This window comes from Tursiops truncatus, chromosome 10 (assembly GCF_011762595.2).
Source record: "Tursiops truncatus isolate mTurTru1 chromosome 10, mTurTru1.mat.Y, whole genome shotgun sequence".
NCBI lineage: Eukaryota > Metazoa > Chordata > Mammalia > Artiodactyla > Delphinidae > Tursiops > Tursiops truncatus.
The window spans coordinates 31922577-31944029 of record NC_047043.1 but is presented as its reverse complement, the minus strand read 5'-3'; the positions used below and the strand labels follow the sequence as shown (position 1 = coordinate 31944029).

At 46.2% G+C, this 21453-nt stretch overlaps 1 protein-coding gene across 1 annotated transcript; it reads right to left on the bottom strand.

The window, feature by feature from the left end:
• Window positions 1-74: 74 nt before the first annotated feature.
• PRPH2 (peripherin 2) lies at window positions 75-13858 on the bottom strand. Its single transcript, XM_004323645.4, has 3 exons — window positions 13278-13858; window positions 3150-3396; window positions 75-287 (listed from the first exon to the last, which is right to left on the bottom strand). Exons 1-3 carry the CDS (start codon window positions 13856-13858, stop codon window positions 75-77), a joined length of 1041 nt encoding a protein of 346 aa, XP_004323693.1.
• Between the last annotated feature and the right edge of the window lie 7595 nt (window positions 13859-21453).

The window sequence follows — 21453 nt, the reverse complement described above, 5'->3', positions numbered from 1 at the left end:
GGATCAGGGGGGTATCCGCGTTTCCTGGAGTCCACTACTTTTCAGTGTTCAGAGGGGAGGGGGTCCCGCAACCGTCAGCCAGCCTCTGGGGCCTGGCCTGCATCCACACCCTCGGCTTCCACCTGGTTACCCTTGCCCAGCTTCTTCAGGCTCTCCAGAAAGGCCTTCCAGGTCTCCGGAATGCTCTTCTCCAGAAGCCAGCCCTCACTCTCGCACTCGGGGTCTTCGGGGTTGGCCACGCCTTCCAGCGCCGTGTGCAAGTAGCGCAGCCCGATGGTGATGGTCACCTGTGTGGGGAGAGGAGACTTAGAGGAGATCTGGGAGAAGTAGCTGGGGCAGGGGTTACCAGGAAACCATGGCAGCCACCAGCCTGCTCATCCTGGGAGCCCTTCAAACAAGGTACTGTTGGGGCTGGGTTGGCGAGGCCCTGCCTGCCCCAGCCAGGCCTGGGTGCTCGCGATCTGCCTGTGCTCCAGCCTCATCTCAGACCCCATTCTCCTCCCTTTCCCGTCACCCTGGGTTTCTTTGGATCCTGCCCACACCCAGCCTTTCTCCTCTCCAGTTTTACCATTTGCTGTTTTCTCTACTTAGAACATTATGGGTGCCCCTGCACCTGAATTCTCCCCTCTTTGCCCTCAGGTCTCCCCCTTCCTGGGGGCATTAATCCTGGGCTCCTTCTCTCTGTGTCCACCCCCACCCCCACCCCGTTCCTGGCACGTTGCTAGGCACGTAGCAGGTGCTCAGCAACTATTTGCTGGACAGAATTAGAAAGTCCTCTCCTTTTCTGCAAACAATAGTGATATATGGTTTCCCTCTACTTGTGTTACTGTGATACTAGAGCATGAGTGGGTGATTTGTTTGGATTTGCTCACTGGAAGTCACTGCAGCAGACTCTGGTGCCAGAATGCCTGGGTTCAAACCTCAGCCCTGGCACTTAGCCAGCCATGTGACCAGGAAACCTCAGTTTACTCCTCTGGTTTGCAGATTTTCAGATGAAGTACTGCCTGCTCCATGGGCATGCTGTGATGCTTCCATATGTGTAGAGCATGGTACCTGGTGCGCAGCAGGGATGAATAGGAATATCAGCTGTAGTTGGTTATTAGTGAGCATGGTAAGTACTGCTTCCACTCTTCTAACCCTGTATTGTGTTAGCCACTTGTTTCTACACAAATTCCTGGTTTGCTGTCTTACACTCTTCCTTTGATGGTATAGCAAACTCTGTGAGAGGCCTAGGCCCACTAATGGAGAACATCCACCCCCTGAGGGCAGGGGTGGCCCTGATGAATCTTGTTCACCTGCTGTCCCAGCCCCTACAACAGCACCCAGTGGTGGTAGGGCCTCAGTAAACGTCTGTTGAATGAATGCTCTGGGAGCATTTTATAATTACAGCAGTAGATGATAATAGTAACGAATAGTTTTAGGTTATTGTTGACTGACAGTTTAATAAGATATTTTTACAGTGGAAAGACTCCCCTCCAGGAAGTCCTCCTGGTGTGCGTGTACCCACTCTGATTCCTTCCTGCTTTCCTCAAGAAGGCCCCCTGTTGCACTATGAATTTTCTGCTAGGTAATGGTCCCTTTGGTTCATGAGTCTGATGTGGACTCATGGATTGTGAGACCCAGGAGGGCAAGGCTGAGGGCAGGATCTTATCAGCCCCCCTTGTGCCCATCACAGAGCTCTGCCCCCTAAAAGACTCAGGGGAAAAGTGAAAGGGGATTAAAACTCCCTGTTCCCAGTGAACAGTTCCTCTCCTTAAGCGGTCACTAGGTTCCTGGAAAGGTGGGTAAACTGAGAGGCAGCCAATGGAACTCCATTTTCCCACTGACTTCATTTATCCCTTCAGTCTTCTTTTCATGTGTTTTCAAGGAATGCAAACTTCTAACCTTCTAGCAGTAAGCTTCTCTCCTTATTCTACCCACATATTCCCAAGACTCTGCCTCAAGGAGCTGGTGACCAATAAATCATCATGAATATGCTTGCGTTTGCCTTAATGTGAAAAGAAGGCCTTCCTCCCCATCTCACCCCCTCAACAGGCAGTACAGTTCTTCTGGTGTGACGTGGTAAGTTAGAAGTGGTGCGTCTCAGCTGAGAGCCCAGCTATGTGTGAATTTCCATAGCACTAAAGATTGACTTATTTAAGGGAACCTTTCAGTGAATCTTCTCTGATGGGCAAAGTTTCCCCACCTAATGTTTCTGGTTTTGTACATTTAGGTTTTGGAGTTTGGGTTTCTGCTGTCAGCTCAAAGCATGAGCCCATGAGTCACACTCTGTGCCACCTTGGTTTACCCCTCGCTGACAGTGGGCTCTCGTTCAGCACCCAGGACAGCGCCCAGCACTCGTAGGTTTTTGAGAAACTATTTCTTCAGTAAATGAATGAATGAGGGCTTGCTATATCCCAAGACCTGCAGCTACAGAGAGGAATTAAACCTAATAGATGAGATAAGATGAACCTGCAAATAATTAGAATACCAGGTAAATTGCTACCAGAATCTCAAGAGAAGCACAAATCATTGACTGAACACTTTGATGTGCCCGTATCTCCTGTTGCCTCCCAATAGTTCCAAAGCTAAATGCTGGCAGCCCCCTATAACAGAGATGTTAAGTAACTTTCCGAGTCCTTAGACTCAAAAGGTGGAGACACAGGATAAACCTCTGAAACATGCAAAGTGAAAGAAGCCAGACCTAAAAGGTCACATATTATATGATTCCCTTTATATGAAATGTCCAGAATAGATAAATCCACAAGGACAGAACACAGACTGGTGGTTGCCAGGGGCTTAGGGGGAGGGGAGGAGGTGGACTGACTGTTCAATGGGTATGAGGTTTTTTTGAGGGGGCGATGGAAGTATTTTGGAACAAGGTAGAGGTGGTAGTCACACAACATTGTGATTGTACCAAATGCCACCAAATTGTTCACTTTAAAATGGTTAATTTTATGTGCTGTGAATTTCAACTCAACGAATTCTTTTTTTTAAGTGATGGGACAGAAACAAAAAATAGAGGTGCTGGTATTCAAGCCTGGGCCTGCCTGCACGGCGGGCAGAGGGCTGGTTCCCAGGAGGGAGACCCAGGCCCAGCTCCACCCCATCAAATCCCAATGGGGCAGGTGGCTCCCTCTTGCCCTGCCCCCCACCAGCCCAGGGCCTACCTCAAAAAGCCAGACGAGGAGCGTCACAGCGCCCACGGAATTCATGAGGTTGCTGTAGTAGCTCAGCAGGGCGGCCCTGCAGCCGCGCACCCACAGGTTGAGCTCCTCCGTCTGGTGGTCATAGCTGTAGTGTGCAGAGTTGTTGGTGAGCTGGTACTGGATACAGGGCCGTGGCGAGCTGGGGTTGCAGCAGCTGAAGGGGACTCCATCCACCAGGTACCGCCCATCCACGTTGCTCTTGATGCGACTGGAGGAGAAACAGACGGCTTAAGACCAGCTTCTTGAACTTCTCACCAGGGGCCAGCTCCTCCCATCCCCTTCTGAAAATCTGGAATATTCATTCATTCATTTGCTGTCTTGAGAAATATTTACTGTACACCGACTATGCGCCAGCCAGTGTTCTAGGTGCTGAAGATGGAGCAGTGACCCTAGAGGGCCAATGCCCCAGCCTTCCTGGAGCTTATGTTTAGAGGGTTAAGATAGATGATAAACCAAGAGGCAAGTAAATAAGGAACATACGTATTCTAGCCCTTGTGGAGCAATGGAGATTCAACAAAACCTAACAATGACATTTCAAGAATTCTGTGGACCTGCTGATCCTGAAACTGCCTGGCGTTTACGTCCTGGAAGCCTCTGAGCAATCTTTGGTAAAACTAAGATCCAGAATGCTGTTCACCATACTGATTTGCCAGAGGATGGCCTGTTAGAGGTTCAGGATTTCTTCAAGGTCCTGGATAACTAGCGGTATAGATAGTAAAGAAGTCACAAGTTGGGGCATTTAGACAAGAGTGAGTCACACACATGAGAAACGTGTTCATTCTTTTATTGCCCATTGTTTTAACCTGACTGAATACAAGATCGACAAGAGCACTGTACTCCTGGCAATTATTAGGTGTGTTGGAACATGGATGTTGCACTGTAGACAACATTTAACACCAGTCTGTGGAGTACTGCATTGTAAACTGCAAAATAAAGATTTATTTTTTAAAAAAATCAACCACTCTGTGCTGCCAGGCCCTGGCATGCAATGATTTCTTGGGTCCGTGCCAAGCTGGTAGGAAGAGTAGCAGGACAGGTGGTGACTGTTGAGACAAGACTGCCTAGCATTCATGACCATCAACTTCAGCACCCAGCCCCCTCCCCAACCTCATCTCCTCCTTAGAGATCACTGGGGACCAAGGTCCCCTCTGGCCAGATCACTTCTGCTCAACAGATGTTTCCAGAAGGCCTGCTCTATCCCTGGGCCTTTGCAGGAGCAGAGAATGGGTCTTTGCCCATGGCTTGCTCTCCATACACACTGACCTCTGCCCCCAGCTGGGTGGGAGCTCCGTACTCACCTGAAGGATGCAACTTGCACAACTTTTGCATCTCTCTACTTATACATATATTTGGTTAGAGCACACCATACATTCATGCAGGTTCAAAATTCAAAAGGGGCAGCCATCGTTATAATGAAAATTCACTCCCTCCCCATCAGGCAGGCTGGGTATGTTCCATCTGACCTGTTCGTGGTTACCCAGGCAACTTTACGTGTCAAAATTAATGGAGGGAATTCCCCGGCGGTCCAGTTGTGAGGACTCCGCACTTTCACTGCCAAGGACACAGGTTCAATCCCTGGTCAGGAAACTAAGATCCCACAAGGCACATGGCGCGGCCAAAAATTAAAAAAAAAAAAAAAAAAATTCATGGAGCTGCACACTTAAGATTTGCACCCTTGACTGTGTACATGTTATCTTGAGTAAAAAAGGTTTTTTTTAAGTTGCACATGAACAATGCATTACATAATAGCAGCAGACTTTTACAGCACAAGGATAGGGAGCATGTAATTGTTCATAATAGAAATTGTTTCCAACAATGTTCATTGAAATGGTAATTAATTATACTCTCTAAAAAACAGATGTTCGTGTTCAACTTCTAAATAAAATACCCTCAATACAAAAAAGTCTCCCACTCATTCTTGTCCCTTGGCCCCCAAGTTCCCTCACTGTGGCCAGCTCTGTCTGTCCTTTCACAGAAGCTTCAAGCATGGATAAGCAAGCTCAGATTTTGCAGAGTTCTTATTCTTCCTGTATGTTTGTTTGTTTATCCGAATGGTAGCATTATATACACACTGTCTTGAATCATTTTTTTTCCCTTAGCAATACCTTAGAGTTTTTTGTTTTTTTTTTTTTTTTTTTTTTGCGGTACGTGGGCCTCTCACTGCTGTGGCCTCTCCCGTTGTGGAGCACAGGCTCCGGACGCGCAGGCTCAGCGGCCATGGCTCACGGGCCTAGCCGCTTCACAGCATGTGGGATCTTCCCGGACAGGGGCACGAACCCGCGTCCCCTGCATCAGCAGGCGGACTCTCAACCACTGCGCCACCAGGGAAGCCCCTGCGAGATCTTTTTATATCTGTCAAATGGAGAGTGTTCTCCAGGTTTTAATGAGGTGCATGGTGTCCCCCTTGTGCAGATGGCCCATAGGGTACTATCCATTTCCTATTGATGGACATTTGGGATTTTCCCAGTGTCTTGTTATTTTTTTTTTTCTTTTCTCTTTTTTAACTTATTTATTTATTTATTTAATTTTTGGCTGCATTGGGTCTTCGTTGCTGCGTGTGGGCTTTCTCAAGTTGTGGCGAGTGGGGGCTACTCTTCGTTGCGGTGCGTGGGCTTCTCATTGCGGTGGCTTCTCTTGCTGCGGAGCACGGGCTCCAGGCGCGCGGGCTTCAGTAGTTGCGACGTGTGGGCTCAGTAGATGTGGTGCACGGGCTTAGTTGCTCCGTGGCATGTGGGATCTTCCCGGGCCAGGGCTCAAACCCGTGTCCCCTGCATTGGCAGGGGGATTCTTAACCACTGTGCCACCAGGGAAGTCCCCCCAGTGACTTGTTAATACAAACATGGACATGGGTCATTTTGCATATTGGGAATATATCTAGAGGATTAATTCCTAGAAGAGGCATCTCTGAATCAAAGGGTCCACCTGTGACTGCACCCGAGCTCTGCCATATTTCTCCTCTCGGGGGTTGTACAGTCACACCCACACCAGCCACACCCACATAAGTCCTGTTTTTGATCTTTGCCAACCTGACAGATGAAAAATAATATCTCAGAGTTGTTCTGATTTCTGTTTTTCTCATTATAAGTGAAGTTAAGTATCTTTTGATGTGTTTAAGATCCATTTGTGGTTTCTTTTCAGTGAACTGTCTGCTGATCGGTATGATTAAGACCTGAGGAAGGCTCTGAAAAATGTGGCCTCCTTGGTTCCAGAACAGTCCTCGCCTGGGTTATGGCGACCGTATTTCCACACACCCTGTAGTCCCTGCCCTCTGTTTCATGGTCAGAGCCCACTGCCCAGAGAACAGCTGGCCCTGGATGCACAGGTGGTCCAGGACCAGGACCACGATAAGAGCAGGACAACCTGAGTTTACTCCTGGTTCATCCCTCTGGAAAAATTCCTTAACCTCGCCAGGCCTCAGCTTACTAATCTGTAAAATGGAGTTGACATAAGAGTTGTATGAAGGGATCCACGTAAAGAGGCTAAGAAGAGTGCTTGGTACGTACTAAGCGTGTAAGACATGTGGACGCCTGGGCTAGGGCTGGGAAGGGTGACAGAGCAAGAGACTTCACGTGAGCTCTGTGTATCGTCGGGGAGCAGCTGTGACAGTGGAACAGACCACATGACACCGCTGGGGAATAGTCTCTTGTGCGTGGGTGGTGTGGCCTCTGCCAGCTGTGGAGAAGAGTGCCTTCTGTGACCAAGACTGCAAGGGCAGGGACTTCCCTGGTGGCGCAGTGGTTAAGAATCCACCTGCCAATGCAGGGGACATGGGTTCGAGCCCTGGTCCAGGAAGATCCCACATGCCACGGAGCAACTAAGTCCATGCGCCACAACTACTGAGCCTGTGCTCTAGAGCCCATGAGCCACAACTACTGAGCCCGCGTGCCACAACTACTGAAGCCTGTGCACCTAGAGCCCACGATCCTCAACAAAAGAAGCCACCGCAATGAGAAGCCTGCTCGCCACAACTAGAGAAAACCCACGCACAGCAAGACTCAATGCAGCCAAAAATGAATAAATAAAATATTTTTTAAAAATTAAAAAAAAAAAAAGACTGCAAGGGCAGAGCTCAATGCCAGCCTGAGGCAGGGGCTGTGAGACATTTGTCCAATGATGGGAGTGGCTGCGGCTGAAGCTCAACTGCACCGAGCGCCATGGGAGCAGCTCTCCCTACACAGCCCCGCACGGCACCTGGTTCCGCTGGCTGGGGTGGTCCTGGGTGGTCCCAGTGGGAGGACTGGAGCAGAGGCCCTTCAGCTTGGGGCTCCCACCCCCTTCTGAGGGGCGAGCCAGCCCCACCCAGGACTGAGCAGACGTAGTCTCCTACCCCTAGGACCAAACCCCAGCAGGCCTGGTCCCCAAATGCAAACACTGTTCGTCCCTCTTCCTGACCTGCAGGCTGTCCCTGGAGCCCGCTTCCACCTGCACAATGTCCCACCTGGGCCATTCCCAGTGTCCCTATGGAACGGAGTGGGTAGAGCACAGAGAGCTGGCCTTTGAGTCTCACATATGCATTTGTGAGCTGTGGACCTGTGTGAGGTGCGAGAATCACACCCCCTTTCAGGGGCTGTGGGAGGTTTAAATGAGGCAGTAGGAGGATGCACTTGACACAGGCCCTATGAGAATGCTGGCTCTTCCCCACTCATGGCCATCTGGGGGGGACCCTACAACCCACCAGGCTGTTCTACAGAGGAGGAAGTGGGGCCCAGAGCAGGGCAGGGCCTCACACAAAGTTACACAGTAAGTGGAAGTCCAGCCCACAGCAGTTGCCCACCCCTCCCCTCAGAGTTTCCTCAGAGCCTCTCAGGTCCTTCCTGCCTGTTGGCTTTTCTAGGTAAACTTCCTGGGCAAGTGTGAGTTCTCTCCTCTGTTCCCTGTCCCAGGAGCCCTTCCTTGTCCAGCATCATCTCTTCTATGCACTCTCCAGGTGTCCCTAAGGTGGGGTGAAGCCTACAGATCTGCCTCATACTCACTGAGGCAGGGCTGTGTCTTCCCTCAGACTGGGGACCCTGAGGGTATGCCTGGCTTGGTGGACATTGGGGTTCCCCCAGACCCCCAGCCTAGGACCTCTTGGGGTCCCACATCTCTGAAACTAGCCCTCCCTCTCCATCAGAAGCATTGTCTTGTTGACTTAGCACTTGCCCTGGTTCCAACCACAGATTAAGGCTCCACTCACCCTCTTAAGACAAAGGCAGAGGAGAGCTGCTTAGGTGGTGAGCTGACTATTTATATCAGAGTATTTCCCAGGCTACAAATCTCTGCTCAGGGCTCACCAAGGCTTGTCAGGGTCTTAATTAAGATAAGGCTTTCTTTTAGCCCACTCTCCCATAGCCAAGCTACATATGACTTGGGAAAATCGTCATGTTGGAGTTTTCCTGGAAAAAGCAACATAATTTAGTAGGTGAATCAATAAGGAAAGCCATATGGAAATGAGCAGAGGAGGGAGCCAGGAGTGTAACTGATGATGTGTCAATCCCCAACCCGAATGCCAGCTGAGTGACACTTGTGGAATCTTGGCAACTCACTTGACTTCTTTCTGTGAGCCTCAGTTTTCTCACCTGAGAAATGACAATATAAGTCTCTGACGGATGTGGTGGTGATTAATTGAGATAATACACATAGAGCACCTGGTATACAACAAGTGCAGTATTAGTATTTCTTTGAAATACTAATAGTATTTCTTTTCTTTTTTGAGTAGTCACTGGATATAAAGAACTGCAGGTGGTGATGGAGGACACAAGAAGGAGGGGACCCAGCCCTGCCCTAAAGAAGCCCCAGTCTGAAGGGAGACACAGCACTGCTTGCAGGGAGAACCAATCCGACGGGAGATCTAGACGGCAACAGAGAGTCCTGTCTTATCGGGAGAAATAGACCTGACCTGAGGGAGCCCCAGTCTGAGGAGAGACACAGCCCCGCCCTCGGGGAGCCCCGGTCTGAGGGGAGACGCGGCCCCGTCCTTGGGGAGCCCAGGTCTGAGAGGAGACGCAGCCCCGCCCTCAGGGAGCCCCAGTCTGAGGGGAGACACAGCCCTGCCCTCAGGAATCTCCTAGGCCAAGGTCCAGAATTCTCTAGGTATCTATTAATTGTTTAGGAAGAAGACAGGTGTCATGGCCTGTGGGTTCCGTGGGAGGACAGTAAAGTGAGAGCTTAGTGCCAGCTTCTTTCTCAGACTGAGGGCCCCAGGCCAGGCTTTCCTGGCTGACAGTTCCTTCAGGCTGACAGTGCCAAGACCCCTGAGCTGCTTCATGCTCTGCCTTTCACCCCAAGACACTGAAGCTCAGCTCATCCTGAAAACAGGAGGAAACTTTAAAGGAATTGTTATAAACTGGCTGAAGACCTCAGGTGCCTCCTGGTGTGATGCAGTAAGGTACCCATAGCAGCACCCTAGGGGGTGCTTTTGCCAAAACTGAACCTGAATCCAGCCACACCTCAGCCCTGACTACTGGTTTACAGGGAAATACAGAAGAACACGTTAGAAGACAGCAGTTGGCTACAATGGCCCAACCCCAGAGTGTGGGAAATTCTGCAGGACAAATGGCCGACTTCCTCCAAGACGCACATGGCATGGAAAGGTAACTATTTAGCGTAAGAGACTTAGGAGACCAAACAACCAAATGCAAAGTCTGGTTTAGATCCTGATTTGAATAAACCACCTGTAAAAGGCATCTTGAGACAATCAGAGAATATTGAACACAGGCTGGGTATTAGACGACGATAGTAATGTCAGTAGGCATTATTAATATTGTGCTTCTGTTAAAAACAAAAAGACAATAAAGCAAACCCTCTTTATCTGTTAGAAATTCCTCCTAAAGTGTTTACAGCTAAGAGGAAACAATGCCCTGGATTTGCTTCTTAATACTCAGAAGGGGGAAAATGTCATGGGGGAGCGAGGGTACATGGGGATTTGTTATAACCTCTCTACTTTTGTGAATGCATGAAATCTTCCATAATAAAAGTTGAAAATGAAAAAAAAAAAAGCAGCTCTGGTGATTAAGAATCACAAATCTATATCCCGATATCGTGCTCTGAAGACTGAGTCACTGAGGGAGGCGGCATTCCTGGACTCCTCCCTCTGAGGGCCTCCCCCAGTTATAACAGAGTGTCCCCGCCCACCCCCACCCCAGGACCACCAGGCTGGGGAGGGAGTGAGAAGAGAAACCCAGATGCAGGAGGATGGAGCACAGCATGGCTCCACGTGCCACAGCCCACGGAAAGGCTGGGCGGGGGGGAGGGGGCAGTTCTGGCTTCTGTGGGGCCTCATGATGATCTGAGACCCTGGCGCAGAAGGACCAGAATCCCATCACGATCCACAGGTGTTTGTCGAGCTTGTATCTTATCTGCCCACACCTTCCACTGTCCCTCTGGAGGAGGAAGAAGAGAGCAAGACAGAGAGAGGAAGAGGGAAGACCTGAGGCCCCTCCCCACTCCAACCCCCCCCCCCCCCCCCCCCCCCCCCCCCCCCGCTGTCGGAGAACAAGCACTCATCTAACGCCGAATCTGTATGAGGCAGAGTGGAAAGAACAGAATCAAAACCTGGCGCTCCCTACAGTGGGCTACCATCCCAAAAGAAGAAGGAATGGGTGCTGATGCCTGCTGCAACACGGATGAAATTGGAAAACGGTATGCTAAACCAAAGAAGCCAGACCCCAAAGGACAGATATTATATGATTCCATTCAAATGAAATGTCCAGAACAGGGAAGCCTATAGAGACAGAAAGTAGAGTAGTGATGACTTGGGCCTGGGGGCAGGGGAGGCCGGAGTGAACACTGAAGGCTGCAGGGTTTCTCTGTGAGGTGGTGAACACATTCTAAAATCAACCTCAGTATTGGTTGCACAACTCTGTGAATGTACTAAAAACCGTTGAATTGCACACTTGAAATGGGTGAGTTGTATGGTGTGTGGAATATATCTCCATAAAGCTGGTTGGTTGGTTTTTCCAAAAATTTGCCCCACACCCCCAACCCCAGCTTGCCACTTCCTGCTATGAGATTTTAGGAACATCCCTTAAGCTCTCTGAGGTTCAGATTTCTCATCCACAAAATAGAGATTAACAGTAAAAACAACAAAAATACAAACCCCCCAGGAGAGGTTTTGTGCACACCAAATAAGGGCCTTTTTCCTCCCCAAAGACCCAGCAACTTAGCAACAGGGCAGGCTGGGGTGGGGGTGGGGTGCGGTCAAAGGCTTGTAAATTCTTGTAAAAAAATCTTGAATTGTTCCCACCTGATCTCCATGTTTAGATCAGGAGCCTTCAGGAACCACCTGTTGACCTTAAATATTCCCCTGAGAAATCTCCAAAAACCAGCCATCCCTCCATGCTTGTCCAAGCTCACAAGTGCCAGGCTCAGTTAGGGATGCGCAGTTCCTCTTAATGTTGTGACCATATTTGTGTGTGTGTGTGTGTGTGTGTGTGTAGCAGAGAAAATTTTTTCCAAATCAATGGAGTTAAGATTGTTTCACACCAATAAGTTGGTACGGGGCATTGAGGTAATTTTGATCAAGTTTAATGTTTGCCTGAAAATTTGGATATGCCGACCATTGGGAGTGGAGCAGCCTGGAGCATTTCTCCACCCTGGGACAGAAGGGGATTTGGGGATCACAGAGAGATCTTGTAAGTCTCATCAAGGACTGACTCTGTGCAGAAGATGATCAAGGAAAATGACAGAGGAGAAGATGAGAAGCCCCTTCCCGTCCATCACAAAGGCTAGTTCTACCCTCAGCTTCTGCTTCCCCCACTCTCCCCATCCCCAGGAATCCTGCTTGTCCCTCTGGCTTCACACCCTCCTAGGGCAACTCGTATAAATCATGCCACCTTGTGCTGTCCCTGCGGATCTGTCCCCTAGGAAGGGCAGAGTGGTTTACAAACCTCCTTGACAAGGGATTTGTAGCAGTAATCCCCACCCACAGAGAAAATACCATCCCAAGCAGTGACCTTCAGTCTGACTTCGCTTCCATCTGAGGAGCAGCTAAGCTAGCCATCTGGGGTTCACCGGTGTTGTCTGGGCTTCAACCATGTCCTGATGCCAGTGTGCCCAGCGCCCAGGGTGCATGTCCCCTTGGACTCACCAGCCTCACTCAGAGGATAAACCAGCTGGATGAACAATTGAAGCCCTAGCCTCAGGCAGGGAATGGGTAGAGTTGGACAGAAGGAAGAGGTGAGGGAGAGCCACTGGCTCTGGACAGGCTGACCTTTCCCTGGAAAACGACTCAAGACCTGCAATGGTGGGTCTCTGGGAAGGGGTCTGCTGGGATCAGCACAAAGGGTGAGATTCTCTTTCTCACCAACACCTCCCTACATCCGCCGCTCAGGATTTTATTTTTACACATGCCAAGAACACTTTAGAAACACTTTATCGAGTTGCACTGTCATGATTTAAGTAGTAAACACCAGCAGGCATTTATTGAGCACCTGTTGTATGCCAGGCTCTAGACAGAGGTAGAAGGTGACCTCCAAAGTTGTGTATTCTGGTGCCTTCCTTTAAAAGATGGGCAAGCAAAGGCCCAGGGCATCAAATGACTTACCCAAGATCACCATCTAATTAACAACAGAGACAAAACTACAGCCTAGACCCCCTGACTGCCCCATCCTCTGCTCTTTCCACCGTATCCAAGGACAAACACCTTGAGAATGGTTGCTCAGGGTTGAAAGGTTGGAAAACAAGGGAACCAACCCAGAAATTTATGCTTTTAGGACCTAATGCACTCACTTTGAGTGAATGAGACAAGCAGCCAGATGAAGTCTCGGTATATGTGATCCATGAATTCCCTCCTCCCGAATGAAGCAGACACACGGTCCTGGCTGGGTCTCCCCCTGGTGACCCCCATTCAAATAGTTTCTATAACTTGACACTTTCCTCCCATCTTAGCCAAACATTAGGTTGAACCATATGAAGTTGCTATTTTTATCGCTCAAAAATGATAGAATATTGACAATTCCTATGGTCCAACCCAATACACCCTCACACGCAGTAATAAGTTGTGCACACAGAGCACCCAATGGGGAGGAAAAGGCACTGGACAGGGGGAGTCACAGGCTCGTGTCTCCGTGTCCCCATATCATTCTCACCCCGGGACTGGAGGCTACTCACTCTTTGACTTCTTTGGAGGAAAAGTCCAGATAGCGGTTGCTGATCCACTGAATCTCAAACCAGTCCCGAAAGCCATTGTTGCCACAGCACTTGAACTCAATTTGCAGCGTGTCGATGGTCTTCTTCATGAAACACCTGCCTGGGGTGTCCGTGTCCCGGTAGAACTTCATGCCATTCTTGAGCCCGTGGGCCAGCGTGCTCTCCAGGGAGCCCCGCAGGAGGAAGCAGCAGAGGGCCACCAGGAAGAGGACAATGTTGAAGAGGACACACACGGCCAGGTATGGCTTCAGCCAGGGCTTCCACTTGGCGTACTTGGCAGGGTCCAAGGCGTCATAGCAGATTTTACCCGCCAGAGAATTGAAGACACAGGACAGCACCCCCATCCCTATCAAGGAATTGGGCACAAAATGGCTCTCGGAATTGTCCATCATATCGCTCCGCTTCCTGAGTTCAATCTTTAGGAACAGCCCTAAGCTGAAGATGATGATACCAGCCAACACGGAGAGCCAGTTCATGAGCCAGAGCCCTTGGGCCAACTTGACCCGCTTCTTCTGGTCAAATTTGACTTTCAGCAAAGCCATACTTGCAGAGTGCAGTCCAGGCAGCCTCTCACTCCTGACCTCAGTAAGCCCGGAGCCTGAAGACTCAGGGCCTTGGGAAGGGTGCAGATGGCCCAAGCTGCAGGGAGCTGCTCTGGGGGCTGCCCATGCTGCGTCCCCTAGCCTGGGACCCCTGTAAACTCACTAGTGGGAGCAGGGGCCTCAGAGTCACAGCTCATGAAGGGGCCAGTCCTCCGCGTGTCGTTTCTGCAGCTCCCTTCCCGGCAGAGGAGGGACAGACTGAAGGCTGCAGATTAAAAGTGGGATCCACAAGACATCTTGCTAATCTCTTTAGCCAGGTTCATCCCATTAGATAAAGCCATGCGAGTTTCAGAACATGGTTAAGAGGAGCCTCCCTGGACACCCTGGAGCAGAGAGCTCTGGGTTCAGCTTGAAGAATCAGGAGTAAAAAAGACAAGACTTAAAAAAAAAAAAAAAAAAAAAAGACAAGACTGGGCTTCCCTGGTGGCGCAGTGGTTGGGAGTCCGCCTGCCGGTGCGGGGGATGCAGGTTTGTGCCCCAGTCCGGGAGGATCCCACATGCCACGGAGCGGCTGGGCCCGTGAGCCATGGCTGCTGGTCCGGAGCCTGTGCTCCGCAGCGGGGGAGGCCACAGGGGTGAGAGGCCCGCGTACCGCGAAAACAAAACAAAACAAAAAGACAAGACTGGCCAGAGAAATGGGCTTTATCTGGAGGTCTGGCTCAGATCACATCATGTGTCTCCCCAGAGCATGTTTCTGGGCCAAACTCCTTCAAAATTTAAAACTTTCTAATGGGACAAAAGACATCATTATCCAAGTTGAAAAACAAATGACAGATTGTGAGAAAACATTTGCAACATGTAAAAAAAAGAATGAATAAGCAAAAAAAGAAAAAAAAAATTAACTGCCACAGTTCCACATCAAAAAAAAAAAAAATCATCAACTGGAAAAGCAGGCAAAGGAAAGGAACAGGTGATTTATAACAAGCGAACCTGGAAAGTCCAAGGATCTGGAAAACTTGTCAATCTGAGTAGGACAAAGGGCAATGCAATTAAAACAATAATAAAAGACCAAACTTGCACATCTGTCAAAATTCTGTCACCAATATAAACAAAGGTAGTAGAAATGAGATATACATTCTTGATGAGTCTGTAAATTTATTACTATTTTTAATTTATTTCTTGGAGTAGTTTCAGGTTTACAAAAAAAATTGAACAGAAAGTACAAAGCGTTCCTAAATACTGCTTTCCCCCAGCAAATTTCCCTATAATTAACATCTTGCCCTTGTGTGATACATTTATTACAATTGATGAATCAATTTTGATACATTATTAACTAAAGCTCATAGTTTACATTAGGGTTAACTCTTTGTGTTGCATGGTTCTATGGGTTTTGCCAAATGCATAATGTCACGTTTCCACCATTATATCATATAGTATCATACAGAATATTCTCACTGCTCTAGTAACCCCTGTGTTCCACCTGTTCATTCCTCCTCCCCTCCCTGCCCAATCCCAGGCAGCCACTGTCTCTATAGTTTTGTCTTTTCCGTGTCATATTGTTGGAATCGTACAGCATATAACCTTTTCAGGCTGGTTTCTTTCCCTTTGCAATATGCACTTAATGTTTCTCCATGTCTTTTTGTGGCTTGATAGCTCATTTCTATTTATCGCTGAATAACATTCCATTAATGTGAATGTACCGTTGTGTGTTTATCAATTCACCTATTAAAGGTCATCCTGATTGCTTCCAATTTGGGGCAATTATAAATGAAGCTGCTACCAGAACTCTACTATGGAGGTTTTTGTGTGAACATAAGTTTTCAACTCATTTGGGTAAACACCTAGGAGTGCAATTGCTGGATCATATGGTGAGATTATGTTTAGCTTTGTAAAAACCTGCCAAACTGTCTTCCAAAGTGGCTGTATTATTTTGCATTCCCACTAGCAATGAATGAGAGTTCCTGTTGCTCTACGCCCTAGCCAGCATTTGGTATTGTTAGTGCTCTGGATTTTAGCCATTTTAGTAAGTGTGTAGTGGCATCTCACTTGTTTTAATTTGCATTTCCCTAATGGCATACGTTGCAGAGCATCTTTTCATATGCTTATGTGCCATCTGTATATCTTCTTTGGTGAGATGTCTGTCCAGCACTTTTGCCCACTTTTTAATTGGATTATTTTCTTTCGATTATAAGTTTTTACAGCCTTTTGGGAGAGTAATTTATCTATCTCTATTAAAATTTAAAATGCACATTGCCAGTGATCCAGCAATTCCACTTTTCAGAACAGCCTGTGTATAACCAGAAGCCGTTTTAAGAAGAAACCGATCCTGTCCTCAAATTCGTGTCCACCAAATACCAAGGAAGTCTTCATGATTAGAATAAGAGGCCCATGAGCTCAAGGCAGTAAGAGGGTCAAATCTCCAACCTGGAATCTCCTTTCTTCCCTATGTGTTTGTTGGGTTCCACTAGATTCACCACCTACACACTCCTCTTTAAGATCTCCAAATCACTAAGTAAAATCGAAGGAGTATTTCTCCACATATAGAGGAGGTGTGAGAACAAAGCAACGGGACCTGATTTTTTTGTCCTCCAGCATAGTCACCTCGGAAAACAAAACACGTATTCCATTGCTGGACCCAAGTCTAAACTCCAATTTGAGAGTGATTTCCAAGGCCAGGTTCTGAGGCATTTGGGGAAATCAGTCTTGTTATTTTATTGTCAGACCACATTTTGAGTCAAAAACAATATTACCCAGAATGATCACTCTTCTAACAGCCAAGATTCAGCTTCTAAGTAGCTTTGGACCTTCAAAGGATTTCAACTCTTCATCATCAGAGACATCGAATAGAATGTGCTGCAGTTTCTGAAGTTCCCCCTCCCCCCAAGAGAGGACGTTCAGACAACCAGAAGTACGACCAGATTTGTACCTCATATACACAGAATCTGAGGACAACTGTCCCAAGAGAAAAGGGACATGAATGAGTGTGAAGCTGTCTCAGAGAATCTCTTAGGAGCACACATGCATGTGAGACAATCAGAGGGAAGGAGAAGACAGATTTGCTGTAGAAAACAGAAACAAAAGTTAAAAATAGTTCTACAGGGATAAACCAATTAGTCAACGACCTCTTTCTCCTCAAATGACCCAGAGGCAGGGTTGAGTCTATGGCAAGTCTGTGGATGCCCCCTGGTGGCCAAAAATATAATGACTTCAGTGGATGGGAAAGGGAGATTTCACCTCTCAGGCTAGCATCTCTGAGGATGTTAAATTATGTAGAAAGGCAAAAGAGAAAGACCAGACACATCAGAAATGTCCCTGGCCAAACTTTTCAAGTAGGAAGCAAGGCAGGATACGCTGAGGAACGAGCCAAGAAAAACAGACTGCAGAGGAAGGAATAATACATCCCTGCTGGAGGATGGGGAAAGCTGGCTACCTCCCCTGCTGGACCAATGGATGTAAGTCTTGATGCTATAAATCTATTACAAAGATAATAGAATAGGTTAATTGAATTAGGGGTGATTAGTTTTTCTTCCTTAGAATTTCCTTTCATGTTATTATAATAATGGAATGAAAATAATGAAATTGTACATTTAAAACAAAAAAATAAAGGAACCCAAGAGATCATCTCTCTGGACTTCCCACCCAAGGAAGAATGAGGCACAGGTTGGCTCTTTGAATAATTAACCGACTCTTGCTTTCTTAACCTCTCTCCCTTGTCATCCTGACTTCTCTTTACTCTTTTTCCTTCTTCCTTCCTTCCTTCCTCCCTCCCTCCCTCCTTCCCTCCCTCCCTCTTTCTTTCCTTCTTTCTTTCTTTCTTTTTCTTTCTTTCTTTCTTTCTTCTTTCTTTCCTTCATTCTTTCTTCCTTTCCTCTTGTTAAATATATTATACATAAAGAGCATAAAGAATAATGCTCATTAAATAAATAAAGGAAGGAAATGCAAAGCAACAAAAACCTTTTCTCATGAATTTTTGCCCTCCCTCTTTCAGGTATAGTCCTGGTTACTCCTCAGAATGAAGATCCAACGGAGCCATTAGAACCAGTTTAAAATGGAAAATTCCATAATGAACACAAACAAGATCAAGATCAACACATAAGAACAAACAAATCAAGATCATAAGGACTGTTTATGAAAGAATATTTCAGAAAGAGTTAAAGAGCAAGAAAATATCCCTCTGAGTGTCCCTCTGCAACAGCCAGCTAACCCAAAAGCTTGACCTGGAGCTGGCTTGCAGGTATAATGTCCCCGAGCTTTACAGCCAAAATGTAAACATCTCCAAGATAGCAGAGGAGTGCAGTGTTCCTCCCACAGGTGCCAATCTGAGTGGAAGAGTGAGATTACACCACTTGATATCACTTGACACATATTTAATTGTTTGCTGAATTTAGACTAAAGCAGGAAGAAGACAGAAGTGAGAATAGTAACTAAACAGGTTCGTTTTTATGTATCTCAAAGGAGAGTATAAGCATTTGGAAAATAGTCATCTTAAGGAACGAATTATATACAATCTTTGACTAATTAAAATTAATATGAGTAAAAAGAAGTATAATGCTCAAATGAACATTCCCCCTCCCCCATATTCCCTCCCCCAGCATAAAAAATAGAATATCACCAGCCCCATGGAGCAACCTGGGTGCCCCTCCTTCCGTACTCCCAGAGGTAACCTAAATTTGGTAATTATTCTTCTCTTGATTTTCTTTAGTACCTATGCGTGTGTGCTTCAACAATATATTGTTTAGTTTTGCATGATTTTGAACTTGCCATAAATAAAATCATATGGTAAGTATTCTTTTTGCTTTTGTATTTTTCACCCAAACATTACTTTTAAATCTTTTGTACATACAGGAAAGCCCACATATCATAAATGTACAATCAGCATTAAAATTTTATTTTGAATTTCACTGATATTAATACACACAGCTATAGTTCATTAACTTTTAATCTTTAAATATAATTTTTATGTAAGTTTCAAGTGTACAGCATTATAATTCAACATCTGTATATACTACAAAGAGGTCGCTACAAAGTGGTCTATATAAACTACAAGTCTACTTACCATCTGTCACCATACAGTTGACCCCCTTTTCCCATTTCACCTACACCCAACCCAGTTCTTTTCTGTTAACCACTAATCTGATCTCTATATCTGTGTTTGTTGGTTTGCTCTTTTTTTAATATATATTCCACATATGAGTCAAATAACACAGTATTTGTCTTTCTCTGATTTATTTCACTTGGCATAATACTGTCAAGGTTCATCCTATTGTCACAAATGGCAGGATTTCATTCTTTTTTATGGCTGAGTAGTGTTCCATTGTGTATATATACCACATCTTCTTTATCCATTCCTCCACTGATGGACACTTAGGTTGTTTCCATATCTCGGCTATTGTAAATAAAGCTGCAATGAACATTGGGGTGCAATATATCTTTTCAAATTAGTGTTTTTGTGTTCTTGGATAAATACCCAGAAGTGGAATAGCTGGGTCATATGGTGGTTCTATTCTTAATTTTTTTTGAGGAATCTCCATACTGTTTTCCATAGTGGCTGCACCAATTTATAGTCCCACCAACAGTGTATGAGTGTTCCCTTTTCTCCACATCTTCTCCAACATTTGTTATTTCTTATCTTTTCAATAACAGCCATTCTAACAGGTATGGGGTGCTATCTCACTGTGGTTTTGATTTGCACTTCCCTAATAATTAGTAATGTTGAACATCTTTTCATGTGCCTGTTGGCCATCTGTATGTCTTCTTTGGAAAAATGTCTGTTCAGATCCTCTGCCCACTTTTAACTGGCATGTTTGGGGTTTTTGTTGTTGAGATGTATGAGTTCTTTATATATTTTAGATATTAACCCTTTATCAGATATATGGTTTGCAAATATTTTCTCCCATTCAGTAGGTTGCCTTTTTGTTTTGATGATGGGTTCCTTTGCTGTGCAGGAGCTTTTTAGTTTGATGTAGTCCTATGTGTTTACTTTTGCTTTGGTTTCCCTTGCCTTTGGAGTCAGATCCACAAAAACTTCACTAAGACAGATGTTGGTGAGGTTACTGCCTATTTTTTCTTCTGAGAATTTTATGGTTTCAGGTCTTATATTCAAGTCTTTAATCCATTTTGAGTTAATTTTTGTGTATGGTGGAAGATAGGGGTCCAGTTTCATTCTTTTGCATGTGGCTGTACATTTTTCCCAACACCATTTATTGAAGAGACCATTCTTTCTCCATTGTGTTATTTGCGCCTTTGTCATAAACTAATTGTCCATATAAATGTGAGTTTCTTTCTGGTCTCTCAATTCTGTTCCATTGATTTGTGTGTTTGTTTTAGTGCTAGTACCATACTGTTTTTATTACTGTAGCTTTGTAGTATAGTTTAAAATCAGGGAGTGTGATAACTCCAGCTTCGTACTTCTTTCTCAATATTGTTTGGCTACTCAGGATCTTTTGTGGTTCCATACAAATTTTAGAATTATTTGTTCTATTTCTGTGAAATATGCCATTGGGATTTTGATAGGATGCATTGAATCTTAAATATAATTTTTGATATAAAGAATATATGTAACATAAGTTATAAATCATAATAATAAATTAAATATTCACTCATCACACAACTCGAATATCCCACGTAACTTGTATCAATATATATGATTCTTCTCATCACATTCTCCTCTGTTCTAGACTCATTGAGTCCCTTCCAGATTCATATGTGGAGGCCCAATGTGACTGTATTTAGAGATAGGACCTATAAGGAGGTAATTAAAGTCAAATGAAGTCATAAGGATGGGGCTGTAATCCGAGAGGACTGGTGTCCTTATAAGAAGAGGAGGAGAGGGAATTCCCTGGCAGTCCAGTGGTTAGGACTCTACGCTTTCACTTCTGTGGGCGTGGGTGCTAAGATCCCACAAGCCTCTCAGCCAAAAACAAGGGTGGGGCGGGAGAGAGACCAGGGCTCTCTCTCGGCTCACAGGCACTGAGGAAAGGACATAGCAAGAGGACATGTGAGGGCATAGCAAGAAAGCAGGAAGAGAGTTCTCGCCAGAAAACCAAATCAGCCACTACCTTGATTTTGGACTTGCTGCCTCTAGAACTGTGAGAAAATAAATGTCTGTTGTTTAAGCCACAGTCTGTGGCATTTTGTTATGGCGCCTGAGCTGACTAATACACCTTCCCTCCCACTCAAGATGTAGCCATTATTCTAAATACCTTAGCTTTTCCTTTTCATATAAAAAGCATGTAGTGTTTCCCTACATATATATATTTTTTTGCTTGTTTTTGAGATTTACAAAATTGTATCATAGATAGTCTCCAGTATCTTTTTTTTATCCAACATTATGTGTTAAGATTCATGCATGTTGCTGCATGCAGCTTCAGTTTATTATCATATGTTGATCATAACACATATGATCTATTCTCCTGTAGGTGGATACAGAGATGATTTCTAATGTTGTTTTGTTTTTTTGTGTGTGTGTGGTACGCGGGCCTCTCACTGTTGTGGCCTCTCCCGTTGCGGAGCACAGGCCCCGGACGCGCAGGCCCAGCGGCCACGGCTCACGGGGCCAGCCGCTCCGCGGCACGTGGGATCCTCCTGAACCGGGG